General features: G+C 46.8%; 1 protein-coding gene across 3 annotated transcripts in view; it reads left to right on the forward strand.

The window, feature by feature from the left end:
• The window catches only part of LOC134948996 (putative bifunctional UDP-N-acetylglucosamine transferase and deubiquitinase ALG13), a 479,197-nt gene that overhangs the window by 311,679 nt on the left and 147,475 nt on the right, over window positions 1-20,043 (forward strand). For all 3 annotated transcript variants that reach the window (XM_063937323.1, XM_063937325.1, XM_063937324.1), the window contains exons 19-20: window positions 5,584-5,616; window positions 6,294-6,349. In XM_063937323.1, the coding sequence (XP_063793393.1) occupies window positions 5,584-5,616; window positions 6,294-6,349 (89 nt within the window). The remainder of the gene's footprint in view (window positions 1-5,583; window positions 5,617-6,293; window positions 6,350-20,043) is intronic.

The raw sequence follows: 20,043 nt of genomic DNA on the forward strand, positions 1-20,043 counted from the left end.
ACATGTGCGCGTGTATATATACGACGTTTTGAATCCCAATGCTTCTAGAGACACTTCCCTGCAGCAGTTGTTAATTTTATGCCCTGTAATAGTGCCCTAGTTAATTTTCTGAACCATATTAGTGCCTTATTTAATGTTATGCCCCATAGTAGTGTCCTAGTTTCTTTTATGAATCGCAGTAGTGCTTAAGTTCACCCTATGTCACATTTCAGTGCTGCCAGTACACATTATGCTGCACAGTACCCCCAATTCACATTATGATATATAGTGCTCCCCGTTCATATTGTGCCTTATTACAGTGCCCCGGTTCATATTACAGAACATTAAAATGCCCTCCAGTTCATTTTATACCACACTACAATGAGCAGGTCCCAGGGGCATACCTAGATATATTGCAGGCCCCAAGGAAACAGTTTGAAAGGACCCCCTATGTACCAACCAATGGCAAAAAATGTTCATAACACATGTAACCTTGACAGGGAAGGTGGGCCTTCTCAACTCGGGCCCCATAGCAGCCGCACTGCCTACACCTATGGTAGCTACGCCCTCGTGTGTGTGTGTGTGTGTGTGTGTGTATATATATGTATGCATATGTGTGTGTGTATATGTATGTGTGTGTATATATATATATATATATATTTATTAGTGTGTGTGCGTCTCTGCTATATAAAAGCGAAAATCTGTCGTCCAGTCTTTCTATACAAATCCACAGTTTACAAGCGAAGTTCGTGAAATTTTACATACAAGCTTATTGAAACAATTAGTAAACCCTAGCACCCCTGGGAAAGGGGGGGGGGGGGGGGGGGGACAGCAGCAGCACAGAGTATATCAGGAGACCGCATAACTCTGGAATTGCTGGACCAATGTACTCAGAAAATTGGTTCACATATGCCTTACAATATGGAAACAAACACTGTGGGGGTTAGACACCCCTAGCACCCCTAGGGGTGAGGCAGCAGCACTGAGTATTTCAACAGACAGCTTAACTCTGGAATGTCTACAGCAATTTACAACAAACTTGGTACATATATGACTTACACTCTGGAAACAAACTCTGTGGGGGTTAGACACCCCTAGCACCCCTAGGGATGGGACAGCAGCACAGAGTATGTCAGCAGACAGCATAACTGTGGAAGGCTTGGAGCAATTTACACCAAACTTGGTACACATCTGACTTACAATCTGGGAACAAACTCTGTGGGGTTAGACACCCCTAGGGGTGGGACATCAGCACAGAGTATTTCAGGAGACAGCATAACTCCCGAATGCCTGGACCAATTTACAACAAACTTGGTACACATATGACTTACACGCTGGGAACAAACACTGTGGAGGTGAGACACCCCTAGCACCCGTAGGGGTGAGGCAGCAGCAGAGTTTTTCAGCAGGCAGCATAACTCTGGAATGCCTGGAGCAATTTACACCAAATTTGCTACACATAAGACTTGCACAATGGGTACAAACACTGTGGGGTAACACACCACTAGCACCCCTAAGGGTGGGCCAGCAGCACACACTATATCAGGACATGCATGATATGTCTGTGATGACAGGGCTGCATGTGACAGGGCCAGTGACCTGATGTGAGTAGGGAATGCAGGTAGCACAAACCCACACACTGAGAGCTATATAGGGGAAGTAGCACGTCCCCCAGCAGCACAGAGTATATCAGGAGATACATAATGTGCTGCGCTATGTAAGAAACTATAAAAAAATCAATAATTTCACAGGGGCACTGACATGATGTGAGGAGGGGAATGGAGGCAGCAGGAAGCCACAGACTGAGTTGTATAGTGGGAAGAGCAGGGTCACTTGGGGGACCAAAAAGGGGTCCGGCCACTACACAAAGTGTGTCAGGGAAGCAAGATATGCCTATATACTAGATCTCCAACCAACGTAAATTAACTAACAACTATTATTCTAATTTACCATCCTCATCCCGTAGCGAAGCACGTGTATTCAGCAATCTACAATGTTATTTATACTGTGTGTTCAATATTTAAATTTATTTTTGAATACAGACATTCTTAAAATCCTGGGCAACGCCGGGTACTCCAGCTAGGATAAGTGTGTTTATATGTATGTGTATGTATGTGTGTGTGTGTAGATAGATATATAGAGATATATATATATATAGATATATAGAGATATATATATATATATATATATATATATACACACACGTTTGCACGCCCGGCACTCCTAATACACAATGAAGATATTGCCCGGTGCCTTCTCTGGCAATGATACTTGCTTGAATATCTGTGTGGTGAGCGGCACTCACGGGACTTTCTCATAAATAACAGGACATCATCCCGTTGTAATCTTGCATCGTTTCGGTTTATTTACAAAACCGTCTTCAGGCTTACATAAACAATACAAAAATAGATCTTACCTATATACACCTATATCACCATGTGCTAATTAGTCCAGGTGTGTTCAGCCACCCCCACTTCCGCTGACATCACACGGACTGCAAAATCTTGTGTCTTAACATTAACCCTTCACCAAAGATTCACAAATCTGTAGTACAATGAAAAAAATTCCATTATGCTAAAATACTGCATTCATTCGTTGTCTCTAACACTGATGCATGTCAATAAAATTTATAAATATCAATATTCACACATCACGTATACTATCATAATGTGTGTTGTTGTACAATCATTATAGCCAACTTATCACATTCACTATAGAGTTAATCATATTCAATAAAGAAAACTGGAGAAAGATAAATTTTCATTAAGACCATGGGGTGCTATTGTGTTAAGAGAATAAATCCATTTCGTCTCACAGCGTAACAGTAATTTATTGCGGTCCCCCTGTCTACGACTCTCAGGTATATGATCAATCATTTTGTATCGCAAACTTGATAGATTGTGTCCCTTGGCCTTAAAGTGTTTGGCCACGGGCTGCTCACTTACCCTCCCCTCTATAGCCAACTTGATAGCACTTCTGTGCTGTGCCATCCGCTCTCTAAATGTACAAGATGTTTTCCCTACATAAAGTAATCCACAAGGACACCTTATGTAGTACACTACAAAACGTGAGGTGCATGTTAAGCAATGATTTATTTTAATGGGTTTCCCTGAATGAGGATGATACAATGTGTCTCCTGTTTCCAGGTAGATACATGTAGTGCATCCTAAGCACCTATAATTACCAAATTTCCTTGTAAGGAAATTGGAGGATCTTGATTTGGTAAAATCTGAGATATCTGCATGGACCAGCATATCACGGAGGTTACGTCCTCTGCGGTAACATGGCATAAGGCGTTTGTCTGACAGCTCTTTTAAATCAGGGTCAGATTGTATAACAGGCCAAATTCTTTTGGCTTTTGAAGTTAACCTCTTGCTGGCCGTAGAGTATTTATTCACATATACCATAGATGTGCTGACATCTTTATTCCTTTATTCCTTACAAGGAAATTTGGTAATTATAGGTGCTTAGGATGCACTACATGTATCTACCTGGAAACAGGAGACACATTGTATCATCCTCATTCAGGGAAACCCATTAAAATAAATCATTGCTTAACATGCACCTCACGTTTTGTAGTGTACTACATAAGGTGTCCTTGTGGATTACTTTATGTAGGGAAAACATCTTGTACATTTAGAGAGCGGATGGCACAGCACAGAAGTGCTATCAAGTTGGCTATAGAGGGGAGGGTAAGTGAGCAGCCCGTGGCCAAACACTTTAAGGCCAAGGGACACAATCTATCAAGTTTGCGATACAAAATGATTGATCATATACCTGAGAGTCGTAGACAGGGGGACCGCAATAAATTACTGTTACGCTGTGAGACGAAATGGATTTATTCTCTTAACACAATAGCACCCCATGGTCTTAATGAAAATGTATCTTTCTCCAGTTTTCTTTATTGAATATGATTAACTCTATAGTGAATGTGATAAGTTGGCTATAATGATTGTACAACACACATTATGATAGTATACGTGATGTGTGAATATTGATATTTATAAATTTTATTGACATGCATCAGTGGAAAGGGAAGATATTTTGTATATTGTTGAAGAGTCTGTAAAAAGGCAAAGTCCCATTGCAAAATGTGGTAGGGGCCATTCACAGCATACAGATGTTACAGCAGAAGTACAATTCGGCTTGTAGGCCCCTTTTTATCGAATCCTAACACAGAGTACAGCAGGGGTAAATCTGCCCTGCGTCACTTAGCCAGTTAAACTGTCTCACAAAATATAAATAAATGCATCATATTTCAAAGTGTGCTTTCTTTAATATATATACTGTACCACCTGAACCAGTTTGCTTTCTTAAAACACAATCTGATTTAGCATATAACTGTCTTTCGTAAACAGTCTTAAAGTCCCACACAAAAGTAAAGTCTTTAAAACAATGGGGCAGATGTATTAACCTGGAGAAGGCATAAGGAAGTGATAAACCAGTGATATGTGCAAGGTGATAAAGGCTCCAGCCAATCCGCTCCAATATGTAAATTAACAGTTAGGATCTGATTGGCTGCTGCCTTTATCACCTTGCACATATCACTGGTTTATCACTTCCTTATGCCTTCTCCAGGTTAATACATCTGCCTCTATTTATGTTTGAAAATGTAGCTCATTGTTGATGCTATCTTTATTCATGTGTACTTTTGTGTTCAACCTGCCTATTCTCACGAGCTCTGTAAAATAAAGAATGTACAAATAAATAATTTCACGTATGTGTCTGTAAATTTTACACACATGCATACAAGCATACCCCTTGAGTGCATTGACTAAACAAAGAATTGGTCCTTTCTCAGTAGCTCAGGCTAATTACCAAATCACTGAGAATGTTCCAAGAACAATCTGTTTCCAAATGTCAAAGCATTCTAAAGCAAAAACGTTATACCTTTTTTTATAAGTGCATAGTCTACACCAGGCATTCCCAACCACGGTCAAGGCACACCAACAGTGCAGGTTTTAGTGATATCCAGGCTGCAGCATAGATGGTTAAATCAAAATTACTGACCTACTAATTAAATCACCTGTGCTGAAGCCTGGATATCACTAAAACCTGCACTGTTCGTGTGCCTTGAGGACCGTGGTTGGGAATGCCTGGTCTACACATTCACACGTTTCCCCAAATCCATAACTTCGCACAGAACAGAACATATAATTAAACATAGTGTACATTTACTCTTCATGTAATATGATGGTTCATATGAAAATGATGCAGTTGATTAGCCCCTTCAGTGCCATAGCTGCCATCTTGGCCATGTGGGAAGGGTCTCCGGCCACATCTATCTTATGTAATATATATAATATAACGTTTGTGATTGGAGACTTATAAAATAAATATTTTGATAGTGATGGTAAATTATATAAAGTATGTCTAGTTTTATATTCTCTATGCATTAGTGCGGCGGGGGTAGTTATATAAACATTCTTTTGAAGGTGGTGATAGACTTTATCTACATTTCCGTACTTTATCTATTTAGTTCAGTTTTTCTTTTTTTTTCTTTTTTTTGCCTCCACTTCCCTTACGGTGCTATATTAGTTATGCCTGTTAAAGCACAGTGCCTGTTTTAATCTAACTATTGTAATCCATTTTGCATTTTTGCAGGAGATTATCATACAGACTTCATGTATGCTTCAGGTCAGTATGACCGTGTAATCATCAATCATTGAAATATTTTAATAATGAGACTGTTGAAATTTTCATTCTGGGATTTACTTTGACCTGTTTGTTAAATGTCTTTTCGGTATATTTAGATCTGTGCTGATGGATTTGGAATTAGTGTTAGAAGCTTAGAAATGAGAATTACAACCTGAAAGTCTCCACAGGGAGTCATTTGTGTAGAATTGATTTTTCATAATAAGAAATTTATTAAAGCCCCAATTTTTACTCAGTCTAGTGAGGGCAGAGTCACTGCGGTACTAGGCGTCTTCACAGTGCACAAGTTCACTGAAATTGAATCTGTGCTTAATGATTTTCAGTAAGTCTAGGTAGACTTTGTTGTAAAATAAATATGAAGATATATTTTAAATAATTTGCAGTTATTAGTACTTAATTTTCTAACCCGAGTACAATTCTCCTAATTGGTCTATGCTTGATTTTTGTTACCAAAAGTTCCTCTTATTTTTCACTGATTTTTATGGTGTATCATTTACTGAGACGTGTACAGAACAGTTGTCAGAAATTAGACATTCCACTCATGTACAATTTCGGTAGAGCGGTGTAAAACTTATGCCAGCATATTCAAAACAATACACCATATGTTATTCAGTTCAATGTGAGATTTTTGTTGTAACTTTGGCCCTTTGTTTTTTCAGATGGTGCATTCGAGAGCTCTTCTATGTATAGTGCGACCGAATCTGCTCAAAATCTGGTATTTGTATTGTCTGTTTTCATCATGATTTATAGGTAGTGTGATTAGTCCTGTAAGTATGGGAAAGACTCATGGCAAATATTAGCATTTTTTTGTTGGTGTTAAGAGACCACTAAATGTATGAGAGTCCAATACATATACTATATGTGTGTGTGTGTGTGTGTGTGTGTGTATGTGTGTATATATATATATATATATATATATATATATCACATTACAGATGTAGCCACGCTCATCCTTATTGTGATGCGTACGTACTTGCACAGACACCACGGTAAGGTACACTGGGCTGCGACTAGTCGCAGCTGGCGTTTGCTTCTCAAGTCTGTGGTGTGCATGCACACGCCATAGACGTGGGTACACTAGTCGTGCCATCCATACACGCATTGCAGTATGGTTGAGCGTTGCTACAGCTGTAAATTGACATTTCAATGCTGCTGACTGCATGAGTTTTTATTTTCCTCTGATAAGATTCTGGAACTACAGTATTTACGTATCTTATTGGAAATGTTTTGGGGTCCACATATAAACAAACTACTGTTATATATGTATTGCTGCTTTTTATGGATGTACACTAGAATCACACAAGTCTTGTAGATTGTAGATCAGAGTCACCAGAAATCTGCCATTACATTTCAGGTTTTATGGATATCCATGCCTGAGCACAGATGAGTTCATCTTTACTTCAGTCAAATTGATTTAACCATCTGGGCTCAAGCACAGATTAGAAACTACAAACTTGTTAGTACTCTTCCCTCACTATACGTCTTCATCTTAGTAGCTTCAGTATTAATTTTAGTACCTGTGGAGTTGGGCATGGTTTCCTATGCCTGCTCAAGTAACCTGTTTTGTTTTCCTGCTACTGCTGTGTTCTGTGTAAGGACACTGCTCTGTGTCATTAGTATATAAAGCAGTATTCTTACGGAGAGCACATTTGCTACTAGATAGCAGGAGTGAGAACACTGCGGAGCAGGCAGAGCACCATTTCAGTGCTTCAAGGCTCAGTCCATCTCCTTTTCCTAAGGCTTCTGGAGTAGTTGCCTGGTACCTGCATGGTTAGATACAGTGACTGGGGACCATGTCTTAGCTGCAAGTGGAACAATGAACCAAGCTCTGTGGATGGGCATCCTAAAGAAGAGTAGGTATCTTTCACTGCAGCTAAGAATCTCTCTTCCCCCCCTTCCCAGCAATTGGGCCCTGTAAAATGTCAAGATGGCCTTCAGTAAGCAGCAGCAGGTCTTCTGAGGTCATTGGGGATGGGGGGGGGGGGGGGGGGGGGGGGGAGTGAGTCTGGGGAGTTGTGCCCAGGTGGGGGCTTTCTTTGTGGAGAAATTTGCCCTGGCTGGCCTGTGGGGGGATATCAAGGACAGCGAGGCCATGCTTACACTAGAGCACTGGCTGGGGGAGGTGCATTATCTCATTTTGGTGGGACTTTCCGGTGTGCTAAGTCCACTAGTGATTCCACATTAAATGATGAACAGCAGGTTTTACTGGTCCTGGATCTGTTGTCCTGTACATGTGGGCCTCCTGGTCAGTACCCAATCAACCATGAAGGAGAGTATCCTGATGTATGACTTATGCTACAGTATGTTGACCTTGATTCTCTCCCTGTTAGGCTACTGTGTAATGTTAGTCTGTTCACCCCATTTATTGCTGTTGAATACTGACTTTATTCAGCTTTCTCATACGTCCTAGAGGATGCTGCGGTCACATCAAGAACCATAGGGTATAGACGGGATCCGCAGGAGACATGGGCAATTTAAGACTTTCAAATGGTGTGACCTGGTTCCTCCCTCTATGCCCCTCCTCTAGACTCCAGTTTAGAATCTGTGCCCAGGCAGACTGGATGCACACTGAGGAGCTCTACGGAGTTTCTCGGAAAAGACTTATGTTAGGTTTTTTATTTTCAGGGAGAACAGCTGGCAACAGTCTCCCTGCTTCGTGGGACTTAGGGGAGAGAAGTCAGACCTACTTCTGTGAGTTTCAAGGCTCTGCTTCTTTGGCTACAGGACACCATTAGCTCCTGAGGGTTTGGAACACTAGGTACGCCTAGGGGTTCATTCTCAGAGCCCGCCGTCACCCCCCTTGCAGAGCCAGAAGTCAGAAGACAGGTGAGTAGAAGAAGATCAGAAGACTTCAGTGACAGCCTTGAGGTACCGCACAGCGATTGCAAGCTGCGCGCCATGCTCCCGCACACAGCGGCACTACAGGGTGTGTGGGGGGGGGGGGGGGGGGGGCGGGGGGGGCGGCACCCTGGGCAGCATATAGACCTCATATCAGACTGGCAGAGAGTGTTTTAAGTGCCAAGGCACATCAGCGCCATTTTTCTCTCCTCAGAGCTGTGGAGACGCTGGTCCTTCCTCACACTACTGTACATATAACAGGGTGAAAAACAGGGGGGGGGGGGGGGGCACAGCTGGTTTGGTGCAATATAAGTTAATTATAAATGCACTACAGGTCTGAGGCACATTATATAAGGGTTTCAGAACCGGGATTGAGCGCTGGGTTGTGAGCTGGCAAACTCCCTCTGTCTCTCCCTGACAGACTTTACTGTGGGCATGTCCCCTATAGCCCAGTGTAATGTCGGTAGGTGTTTGGTACACGTGTGTCGGCATGTCTGAGGCTGAGTGCTCTTCCCACAATGCCGGCACCGCCGACTCCTGATGGTACTTGGTACATGTGTGTCAACATGTCGGTAGATTAATGTTTCTCTGACGTCCTAAGTGGATGCTGGGGACTCCGTCAGGACCATGGGGAATAGCGGCTCCGCAGGAGACAGGGCACAAAATTAAAAGTTTGACCACTAGGTGGTGTGTACTGGCTCCTCCCCCTATGACCCTCCTCCAAGCCTCAGTTAGGTTTTTGTGCCCGTCCGAGCAGGGTGCAATCTAGGTGGCTCTCCTAAAGAGCTGCTTAGAAAAAGTTTGTTAGGTTTTTTATTTTCAGTGAGTCCTGCTGGCAACAGGCTCACTGCAACGAGGGACTTAGGGGAGAAGAAGTGAACTCACCTGCGTGCAGGATGGATTGGCTTCTTAGGCTACTGGACACTAGCTCCAGAGGGACGATCACAGGTACAGCCTGGATGGGTCACCGGAGCCGCGCCGCCGACCCCCTTGCAGATGCCGAAGAGAGAAGAGGTCCAGAAACCGGCGGCTGAAGACTTCTCAGTCTTCATGAGGTAGCGCACAGCACTGCAGCTGTGCGCCATTGCTCTCGGCACACTTCACACCAACGGTCACTGAGGGTGCAGGGCGCTGGGGGGGGGGGCGCCCTGGGCAGCAATGAAAGTACCTATTCTGGCTAAAAATACATCACATATAGCCCCTGGGGCTATATGGATGTATTTAACCCCTGCCAGGTTGTCAGAAAAACGGGAGAAGAAGCCCGCCGAAAAGGGGGCGGGGCCTATTCTCCTCAGCACACAGCGCCATTTTCCTACACAGCTCCGCTGCTAGGAAGGCTCCCAGGCTCTCCCCTGCACTGCACTACAGAAACAGGGTAAAAACAGAGAGGGGGGGCACTTATTTGGCGATATTAATAATATTTAAGCTGCTATAAGGGGAACACACTTATTTAAGGTTGTCCCTATATATTTATAGCGCTTGGGTGTGTGCTGGCAAACTCTCCCTCTGTCTCCCCAAAGGGCTAGTGGGGTCCTGTCTTCTATCAGAGCATTCCCTGTGTGTCTGCTGTGTGTCGGTACGTGTGTGTCGACATGTATGAGGACGATGTTGGCGTGGAGGCGGAGCAATTGCCTGTAATAGTGATGTCACCCCCTAGGGAGTCGACACCGGAATGGATGGCTTTGTTTATGGAATTACGTGATAGTGTCAGCACGCTGCAAAAGTCGGTTGACGACATGAGACGGCCGGCAAACCAGTTAGTACCTGTCCAGGCGTCTCAAACACAGTCAGGGGCTGTAAAACGCCCTTTACCTCAGTCGGTCGACACAGACACCGACACGGACACCGAATCTAGTGTCGACGGTGAAGAAACAAACGTATTTTCCAGTAGGGCCACACGTTATATGATCACGGCAATGAAGGAGGCTTTGCATATCTCTGATACTGCAAGTACCACAAAAAGGGGTATTATGTGGGGTGTGAAAAAACTACCTGTAGTTTTTCCTGAATCAGAGGAATTGAATGAAGTGTGTGATGAAGCGTGGGTTACCCCCGATAGAAAACTGCTAATTTCAAAGAAGTTATTGGCGTTATACCCTTTCCCGCCAGAGGTTAGGGCGCGCTGGGAAACACCCCCTAGGGTAGATAAGGCGCTCACACGCTTATCAAAACAAGTGGCGTTACCGTCTCCAGAAACGGCCGCCCTCAAGGACCCAGCTGATAGGAGGCTGGAGAATACACTAAAAAGTATATACACACATACTGGTGTTATACTGCGACCAGCAATCGCCTCAGCCTGGATGTGCAGTGCTGGGGTGGCTTGGTCGGAATCACTGACTGAAAATATTGATACCCTGGATAGGGACAATATTTTATTGACTATAGAGCATTTAAAGGATGCATTTCTTTATATGCGTGATGCACAGAGGGATATTTGCACTCTGGCATCAAGAGTAAGTGCGATGTCCATATCTGCCAGAAGAAGTTTATGGACGCGACAGTGGTCAGGTGATGCGGATTCCAAACGGCATATGGAAGTATTGCCGTATAAAGGGGAGGAATTATTTGGGGTCGGTTTATCGGATTTGGTGGCCACGGCAACAGCCGGGAAATCCACCTTTTTACCTCAGGTCACCTCCCAGCAGAAAAAGACGCAGTCTTTTCAGCCGCAGTCCTTTCGTTCCTATAAGAACAAGCGGGCAAAAGGACATTCATATCTGCCCCGAGGCAGAGGAAAGGGTAAGAGACTGCAGCAAGCAGCTCCCTCCCAGGAGCAGAAGCCCTCCCCGGCTTCTGCAAAGGCCTCAGCATGACGCTGGGACCTTACAAGCGGACTCAGGGGCGGTGGGGGGTCGCCTCAAGAATTTCAGCGCACAGTGGGCTCACTCGCAGGTGGACCCCTGGATCCTGCAGGTAGTATCTCAGGGTTACAGGTTGGAATTCGAGACGTCTCCCCCTCGCCGGTTCCTAAAGTCTGCTTTGCCAATGTCTCCCTCCGACAGGGCGACGGTATTGGAAGCCATTCACAAGCTGTATTCTCAGCAGGTGATAGTCAAGGTACCCCTTTTACAACAGGGAAAGGGGTATTACTCCACGCTATTTGTGGTACCGAAGCCGGACGGCTCGGTAAGACCTATTCTAAATCTGAAATCTCTGAACCTGTACATACAAAAATTCAAGTTCAAGATGGAGTCACTCAGAGCAGTGATAGCGAATCTGGAAGGAGGGGACTTTATGGTGTCCTTGGACATCAAGGATGCTTACCTCCATGTCCCAATTTGCCCTTCACACCAAGGGTACCTCAGGTTCGTGGTACAAAACTGTCATTATCAGTTTCAGACGCTGCCGTTTGGATTGTCCACGGCACCCCGGGTCTTTACCAAGGTAATGGCCGAAATGATGATCCTTCTTCGAAGAAAAGGCGTATTAATTATCCCTTACTTGGACGATCTCCTGATAAGGGCAAGGTCCAGAGAACAGCTGGAGGTCGGAGTAGCACTAACTCAAGTAGTGCTCCAACAGCACGGGTGGATTCTGAATTTTCCAAAATCCCAACTGATCCCGACGACACGTTTGCTGTTTCTAGGGATGATTCTGGACACTGTTCAGAAAAAGGTGTTTCTTCCGGAGGAGAAAGCCAGGGAGATATCCGAACTCGTCAGGAACCTCCTAAAACCAGGAAAAGTGTCTGTGCATCAATGCACAAGAGTCCTGGGAAAAATGGTGGCTTCTTACGAAGCGATTCCATTCGGCAGATTCCATGCACGAATTTTTCAGTGGGATCTGCTGGACAAGTGGTCCGGATCGCATCTGCAGATGCATCAGCGGATAAACCTGTCGCCAAGGACAAGGGTGTCTCTGCTATGGTGGTTGCAGAGTGCTCATCTGTTAGAGGGCCGCAGATTCGGCATACAGAACTGGGTCCTAGTGACCACGGATGCCAGCCTGAGAGGCTGGGGAGCGGTCACACAGGGAAGAAACTTCCAGGGCGTGTGGTCAAGCCTGGAGACGTCTCTTCACATAAATATACTGGAACTAAGAGCAATCTACAATGCTCTAAGCCTGGCAAAACCTCTGCTTCAGGGTCAGCCGGTGTTGATCCAGTCGGACAACATCACGGCAGTCGCCCACGTAAACAGACAGGGCGGCACAAGAAGCAGGAGGGCAATGGCAGAAGCTGCAAGGATTCTTCGCTGGGCGGAAAATCATGTGATAGCACTGTCAGCAGTGTTCATCCCGGGAGTGGACAACTGGGAAGCAGATTTCCTCAGCAGACACGATCTTCACCCGGGAGAGTGGGGACTTCATCCAGAAGTCTTCCACATGATTGTGGTCCGTTGGGAAAGACCAATGGTGGACATGATGGCGTCCCGCCTCAACAAAAAACTGGACAGGTATTGCGCCAGGTCAAGAGACCCTCAGGCAATAGCTGTGGACGCTCTGGTAACACCATGGGTGTACCAGTCAGTGTATGTGTTCCCTCCTCTGCCTCTCATACCCAGGGTACTGAGAATTATACGGCAAAGGGGAGTAAGAACGATACTCGTGGCTCCGGATTGGCCAAGAAGGACTTGGTACCCGGAACTTCAGGAGATGCTCACGGAAGATCCGTGGCCTCTACCTCTAATAAGGGACCTGCTTCAGCAGGGACCTTGTCTATTCCAAGATTTACCGCGGCTGCGTTTGACGGCATGGCGGTTGAACGCCGGATTCTAAAGGAAAAAGGCATTCCAGAGGAAGTCATCCCTACCCTGATTAAAGCCAGGAAGGAAGTGACTGCACAACATTATCACCGCATTTGGAGAAAATATGTTGCGTGGTGTGAGGCCAGGAAGGCCCCCACGGAGGAATTTCAACTGGGTCGATTCCTACATTTCCTGCAAACAGGATTGTCTATGGGCCTCAAATTGGGGTCCATTAAGGTTCAAATTTCGGCCCTGTCGATTTTCTTCCAGAAAGAATTGGCTTCAGTTCCTGAAGTCCAAACTTTTGTCAAAGGAGTACTACATATACAGCCCCCGGTTGTGCCTCCAGTGGCACCGTGGGATCTCAATGTAGTTTTGGATTTTCTCAAATCCCATTGGTTTGAGCCACTCAAATCGGTGGATTTGAAATATCTTACATGGAAAGTAACCATGCTACTGGCCCTGGCTTCGGCCAGGAGAGTGTCAGAATTGGCGGCTTTATCGTACAAAAGCCCATATCTGATTTTCCATTCGGACAGGGCAGAACTGCGGACGCGTCCTCAGTTTCTCCCTAAGGTGGTGTCAGCGTTTCACCTGAACCAGCCTATTGTGGTGCCTGCGGCTACTAGCGATTTGGAGGACTCCAAGTTGCTGGATGTTGTCAGAGCATTAAAAATATATATTTCAAGGACGGCTGGAGTCAGGAAGTCTGACTCGCTGTTTATACTGTATGCACCCAACAAGCTGGGTGCTCCTGCGTCTAAGCAGACGATTGCTCGTTGGATTTGTAGCACAATTCAACTTGCGCATTCTGTGGCAGTCCTGCCACAGCCTAAATCTGTCAATGCCCACTCTACAAGGAAGGTGGGCTCCTCTTGGGCGGCTGCCCGAGGGGTCTCTGCATTACAACTCTGCCGAGCAGCTACGTGGTCAGGGGAGAACACGTTTGTAAAATTCTACAAATTTGATACCCTGGCTGAGGAGGACCTGGAGTTCTCTCATTCGGTGCTGCAGAGTCATCCGCACTCTCCCGCCCGTTTGGAAGCTTTGGTATAATCCCCATGGTCCTGACGGAGTCCCCAGCATCCACTTAGGACGTCAGAGAAAATAAGAATTTACTCACCGGTAATTCTATTTCTCGTAGTCCGTAGTGGATGCTGGGCGCCCATCCCAAGTGCGGATTGTCTGCAATAATTGTACATAGTTATTGTTACAAAAATCGGGTTATTATTGTTGGGAGCCATCGTTTCAGAGGCTCTTTTCGGTTATCATACTGTTAACTGGGTTCAGATCACAAGTTGTACGGTGTGATTGGTGTGGCTGGTATGAGTCTTACCCGGGATTCAAAATCCTTCCTTATTGTGTACGCTCGTCCGGGCACAGTATCCTAACTGAGGCTTGGAGGAGGGTCATAGGGGGAGGAGCCAGTACACACCACCTAGTGGTCAAACTTTTAATTTTGTGCCCTGTCTCCTGCGGAGCCGCTATTCCCCGTGGTCCTGACGGAGTCCCCAGCATCCACTACGGACTACGAGAAATAGAATTACCGGTGAGTAAATTCTTATTTTTTCCCCCCCAAAAAAATGGGGGACACAGACGTGTGTGGGTGGCCCTGTCGGCACCACCAATTTCTCTAACGTCCTTGAGGATGCTGGGACTCCGTAAGGACCATGGGGAATAGACTGGCTCCGCAGGAGGTAGGGCACTTTAAGAAAGCTTTGGATTCTGGGTATGCACTGGCTCCTCCCTCTATGCCCCTCCTCCAGACCTCAGTTTTACACTGTGTCCAGAGCAAGATGGGTGCACTGCAGAGAGCTCTCCAGAGTTCTCTGCCTGAAAGCATTTTTGTTTGGATTTTTCTTTCTACTTTTTACTACTTTTTCACAGGGAGCACTGCTGGCAACAGGCTCCCTGCATCGAGGAACTGAGGAGAGAGGAGCAGACCTTCTTGTCAAAGATGGGCTCTGCTTCATCGGCTACTGGACACCATTAGCTCCAGAGGGGGTGAACGCAGGTTCTTACTGGGCGTCCACCCCCGGAGCCGCGCCGCCGTTCTCACAGAGCCAGAAGTATAGAAGTCAGAAGACGTCTCAGGCGGCAGAAGCCTTCAGCTTCACTGAGGTAACGCACAGCACTGCAGCTGTGCGTCATTGCTCCCATACACCTCACACACTCCGGTCACTGTAAGGGTGCAGGGCGCAGGGGGGGGCGCCCTGGGCAGCAATCTAAACCTCTGCATGGCAAAAAGACTATGTATATGTACAGGTGGGCTCCGTACATGTATATAAAAGAGCCCCCGCCATATTTTACAAAGTTTGAGCGGGACAGAAGGGGGCGGGGCTTCTCCCTCAGCACTCACCAGCGCCATTTTCTCTCCACAGCACTGCTGAGAGGAAGCTCTCCGGACTCTCCCCTGCTTACACACGGTGAAAGGGTGCTTAAAAGAGAGGGGGGGGGGCACATAATTGGCGGTTTACATATTACAGAGCGCTGCTGGGGAAAAACATTTTGTGTTGGTCTCCAGGGTTATTGCGCTGGGGTGTGTGCTGGCATACTCTCTCTCTGTCTCTCCAAAGGGCCTTGACAGGGATACTGTCTTCAGAAAAGGGCTTCCCTGTGTGTGTGAAGTGTGTCGGTACGCGTGTGTCGACATGTTTGACGAGGAAGGCTCGCTTACTGTGGAGGGGGAGTGTTTGAATGTCAGGTCGCCGTCGGAAACGCCGACACCAGAATGGGTGGATATGCTGAATGTCTTGAATGCAAATGTCAATCTATTGCATAAAAGGTAAGACAAGGCAGAAGCTAGGGATCAGTCAGGTACCCAGTCCATGCATGTCCCTGGGGTGCCAGGCCCGTCGGGGTCTCAGAGGCGCACCATATCCCAGATCGATGACACAGATACCGACACAGATTCTGACTCTAGTGTCGACTATGAAGATGCAAAATTACAGCCGAAGGTGACAAAAGGTATTCGGTACATGATTATGGCCATTAAAGAGGTTTTGCATATTACTGAGGAACCCCCTGTCCCTGTCACGAGGGTACACATGTATAAAGAGAAAAAGCCTGAAGTCCCTTTCTCTGACGTCCTAGTGGATGCTGGGAACTCCGTAAGGACCATGGGGAATAGCGGCTCTGCAGGAGACTGGGCACAACTAAAGAAAGCTTTAGGTCACCTGGTGTGCACTGGCTCCTCCCACTATGACCCTCCTCCAAGCCTCAGTTAGATTTTGTGCCCGGCCGAGGTTGGATGCACACTAGGGGCTCTCCTGAGCCCTTAGAAAGAAAGTATAGATTTAGGTTTTTTATTTTCAGTGAGACCTGCTGGCAACAGGCTCACTGCAGCGAGGGACTAAGGGGAGAAGAAGCGAACTCGCCTGCTTGCAGCCGGATTGGGCTTCTTAGGCTACTGGACACCATTAGCTCCAGAGGGATCGACCGCAGGCCCAGTCCTTGGTGTTCGGTCCCGGAGCCGCGCCGCCGTCCCCCTTACAGAGCCAGAAGCAAGAAGAGGTCCGGAAAATCGGCGGCAGAAGACATCAGTCTTCACCAAGGTAGCGCACAGCACTGCAGCTGTGCGCCATTGCTCCTCATGTACACCTCACACTCCGGTCACTGAGGGTGCATGGCGCTGGGGGGGGGGGGGCGCCCTGAGCAGCAATATTAACACCTTGGCTGGCAAAAATACCACAATATATAGCCCCAGAGGCTATATATGTGGTAAATACCCCTGCCAGAATCCAGAAAAAAGCGGGAGAAAAGTCCGCGAAAAAGGGGCGGAGCTATCTCCCTCAGACACACTGGCGCCATTTTCTCTTCACAGTGCAGCTGGAAGAAAGCTCCCCAGGCTCTCCCCTGTAGTTTTCAGGCTCAAAGGGTTAAAAAGAGAGGGGGGGCACTAAATTTAGGCGCAATATTATATATACAAGCAGCTATTGGGGAAATTTCACTCAGTTATAGTGTTAATCCCCACATTATATAGCGCTCTGGTGTGTGCTGGCATACTCTCTCTCTGTCTCCCCAAAGGGCTTTGTGGGGTCCTGTCCTCAGTCAGAGCATTCCCTGTGTGTGTGCGGTGTGTCGGTACAGCTGTGTCGACATGTTTAATGAGGAGGCTTATATGGTGACGGAGCAGATGCCGATAAATGTGATGTCGCCCCCTGTGGGGCCGACACCAGAGTAGATGGTTAGGTGAAAGGTATAACCGACAGTGTCAACTCCTTACATAAAAGGGTGGATGACGTAACAGCTGTGGGACAGCCGGCTTCTCAGTCCGCGCCTGCCCAGGCGTCTCAAAGGCCATCAGGGGCTCAAAAAAACGCCCGCTCACTCAGATGGCAGACACAGATGTCGACACGGAGTCTGACTCCAGTGTCGACAAGGTTGAGACATATACACAATCCACTAGGAACATCCGTGACTTAATCCCGGCAATAAAAAATGTGTTACACATTTCTGACATTAACCCAAGTACCACTAAAAAAGGGTTTTATGTTTGGGGAGAAAAAGCAGGCAGTGTTTTGTTCCCCCATCAGATGAATGAATGAAGTGTGTGAAAAGTGTGGGTTCCCCCCGATAAGAAACTGGTAATTACTAAAAAGTTACTGATGGCGTACCCTTTCCCGCCAGAGGGTAAGTTACGCTGGGAGATATCCCCTAGGGTGGATAAGGCGCTCACACGGTTGTCAAAAAAGGTGGCACTGCCGTTTTAGGAACGGCCACTTTGAAGGTACCTGTTGATAAAAAGCAGGAGGCTATCCTGAAGTCTGTATTTACACACTCAGGTACTAGACTGAGACCTGCAGATCGTGCTGCAGCAGCGTGGTCGGTGACCCTGTCACACATGAGAACATATTAAAGACGTCGTCTTATATATGAGGGATGCACAGAGGGATATTTTGCCGGCTGGCATCCAAAATGAATGTAATGACCATTCTGTCAGGAGGGTATTAGAGACCTGTCACTGGACAGGTGATGCTGACTTTAAAAGGCGCATAGAGACTCTGCCTTATAAGGGTGAGGAATTATTTGGGGATGGTCTCTGGGACCTCGTATCCATTACCTCAGGTTTCCTCACAGACTAAGAAAGCACTGTATTATCAGGTACAGTCCTTTCGGCTTCAGAAAAGCAAGCGGGTCAAAGGCGCTTCCTTTCTGTACAGAGACATGGGGAGAGGGAAAAAGCTGCACCAGTCAGCCTGTTCCCAGAATCAAAATTCTTCTCTCGCTTCCTCTGAGTCCACAGCATGACGCGGGGGCTCCACAGGTGTAGCCAGGTACGGTGGGGGGCCGTCTCAAAAATTTCAGCGATCAGTGGGCTCGCTCACAGGTGGATCCCTGTTTCATTCAAGTAGTATTTCAGGGGTACAAGCTGGAATTCGAGATGTCTCCCCCCCGCCGTTTCCTCAAATATGCCTTGCCGACAACTCCCTCAGGCAGGGAGGCTGCGCTAGAGGCAATTAATAAGCTGTATTCCCAGCAGGTAATACTCAAGGTGCCCCTACTTCAACAAGGACGGGGTTACTATTCCACACGGTATGGGGTACCGAAACCGCATGGTTCGGTGTGACCCATTTTATATTTAAAATCTTTGAACACATACATAAAAAAATTCAAGTTCAAGATGGAATCGCTCAGGGCGGTTATTGCAAGCCTGGACGAGGGGGATTACATGGGATCCCGGGACATCAAGGATGCTTACCTGCATGTCCCCATTTACCATCCTCGCCAGGAGTACCTCAGAAGGTAATGGCCAAAATGATGATACTCCTTCGAAAAAAGGGAGTTTTAATTATCCCGTACTTGGACAATATCCTTATAAGGGCAAGGTCCAAGGAGCAGTTGCTAGTCGGGGTAGCACTATTTTGGAAAGTGCTACAACAGCACGGTTGGATTCTAAACGGTCCAAAGTCACAGCTGGTTCCTACGACACGTCTACTGTTCCTGGGGATGGTTCTGGACACAGAACAGAAATAAGTGTTTCTCCCGGAGGAGAAAGCCAAGGAACTGTCATCTCTAGTCAGAGACCTCCTGAAGCAAAAACAGGTATCGGTGCATCATTGCACGCGAGTCCTGGGAAAAAATGGTAGCTTCCTACGAAGCAATCCCATTCGGCAGGTTCCATGCAAGAGGGCCGCAGTTTCGGCATACAGGACTAGGTCCTAGTGACCATGGATGCCAGCCTTTGAGGCTGGGGGGCAGTCACACAGGGAAAAAAACTTCCAGGGACTTTGGTCAAGTCAAGTGACTTCCCTACACATAAATATTCTGGAACTGAGGGCCATTTACAATGCCCTGAGTCAGGCAAGGCCTCTGCTTCAAAACCAGCCGGTACTGATCCAATCAGACAACATCACGGCAGTCGCCCATGTAAACCAACGGGGCGGCACAAGAAGCAGGATGGCGATGGCAGAAGCCACAAGGATTCTCCGATGGGCGGAAAATCATGTGTTAACACTGTCAGCAGTGTTCATTTCCGGAGTGGACGACTGGGAAGCAGATCTTCTCAGCGGACACGACCTCCACCCGGGAGAGTGGGGATTTCATCCAGAAGTCTTCCAAAGGATTGTACACCATTGGGAAATATTGCGCCAGGTCAAAGGACCCTCAGGCGATAGCTGTGGACGCTCTGGTAACACCGTGGGTGTACCAGTCGGTTTATGTGTTCCTCCCTCTGCCTCTCATACAAAAGGTACTGAGAATAATAGGAAGGCGAGGAGTAAGAACGATACTCGTGGTTCCGGATTGGCCAAGAAGAGCTTGGTACCCAGAACTTCAAGAAGTTATATCAGAGGACCCATGGCCTCTGCCGCTCAGACAGGACCTGCGGCAGCAGGGGCCCTGTCTGTTCCAAGACTTACCGCGGCTACGTTTTGACGGCATGGCG

Source organism: Pseudophryne corroboree, chromosome 8 (assembly GCF_028390025.1).
Source record: "Pseudophryne corroboree isolate aPseCor3 chromosome 8, aPseCor3.hap2, whole genome shotgun sequence".
NCBI classification, from domain to species: Eukaryota; Metazoa; Chordata; class Amphibia; order Anura; family Myobatrachidae; genus Pseudophryne; species Pseudophryne corroboree.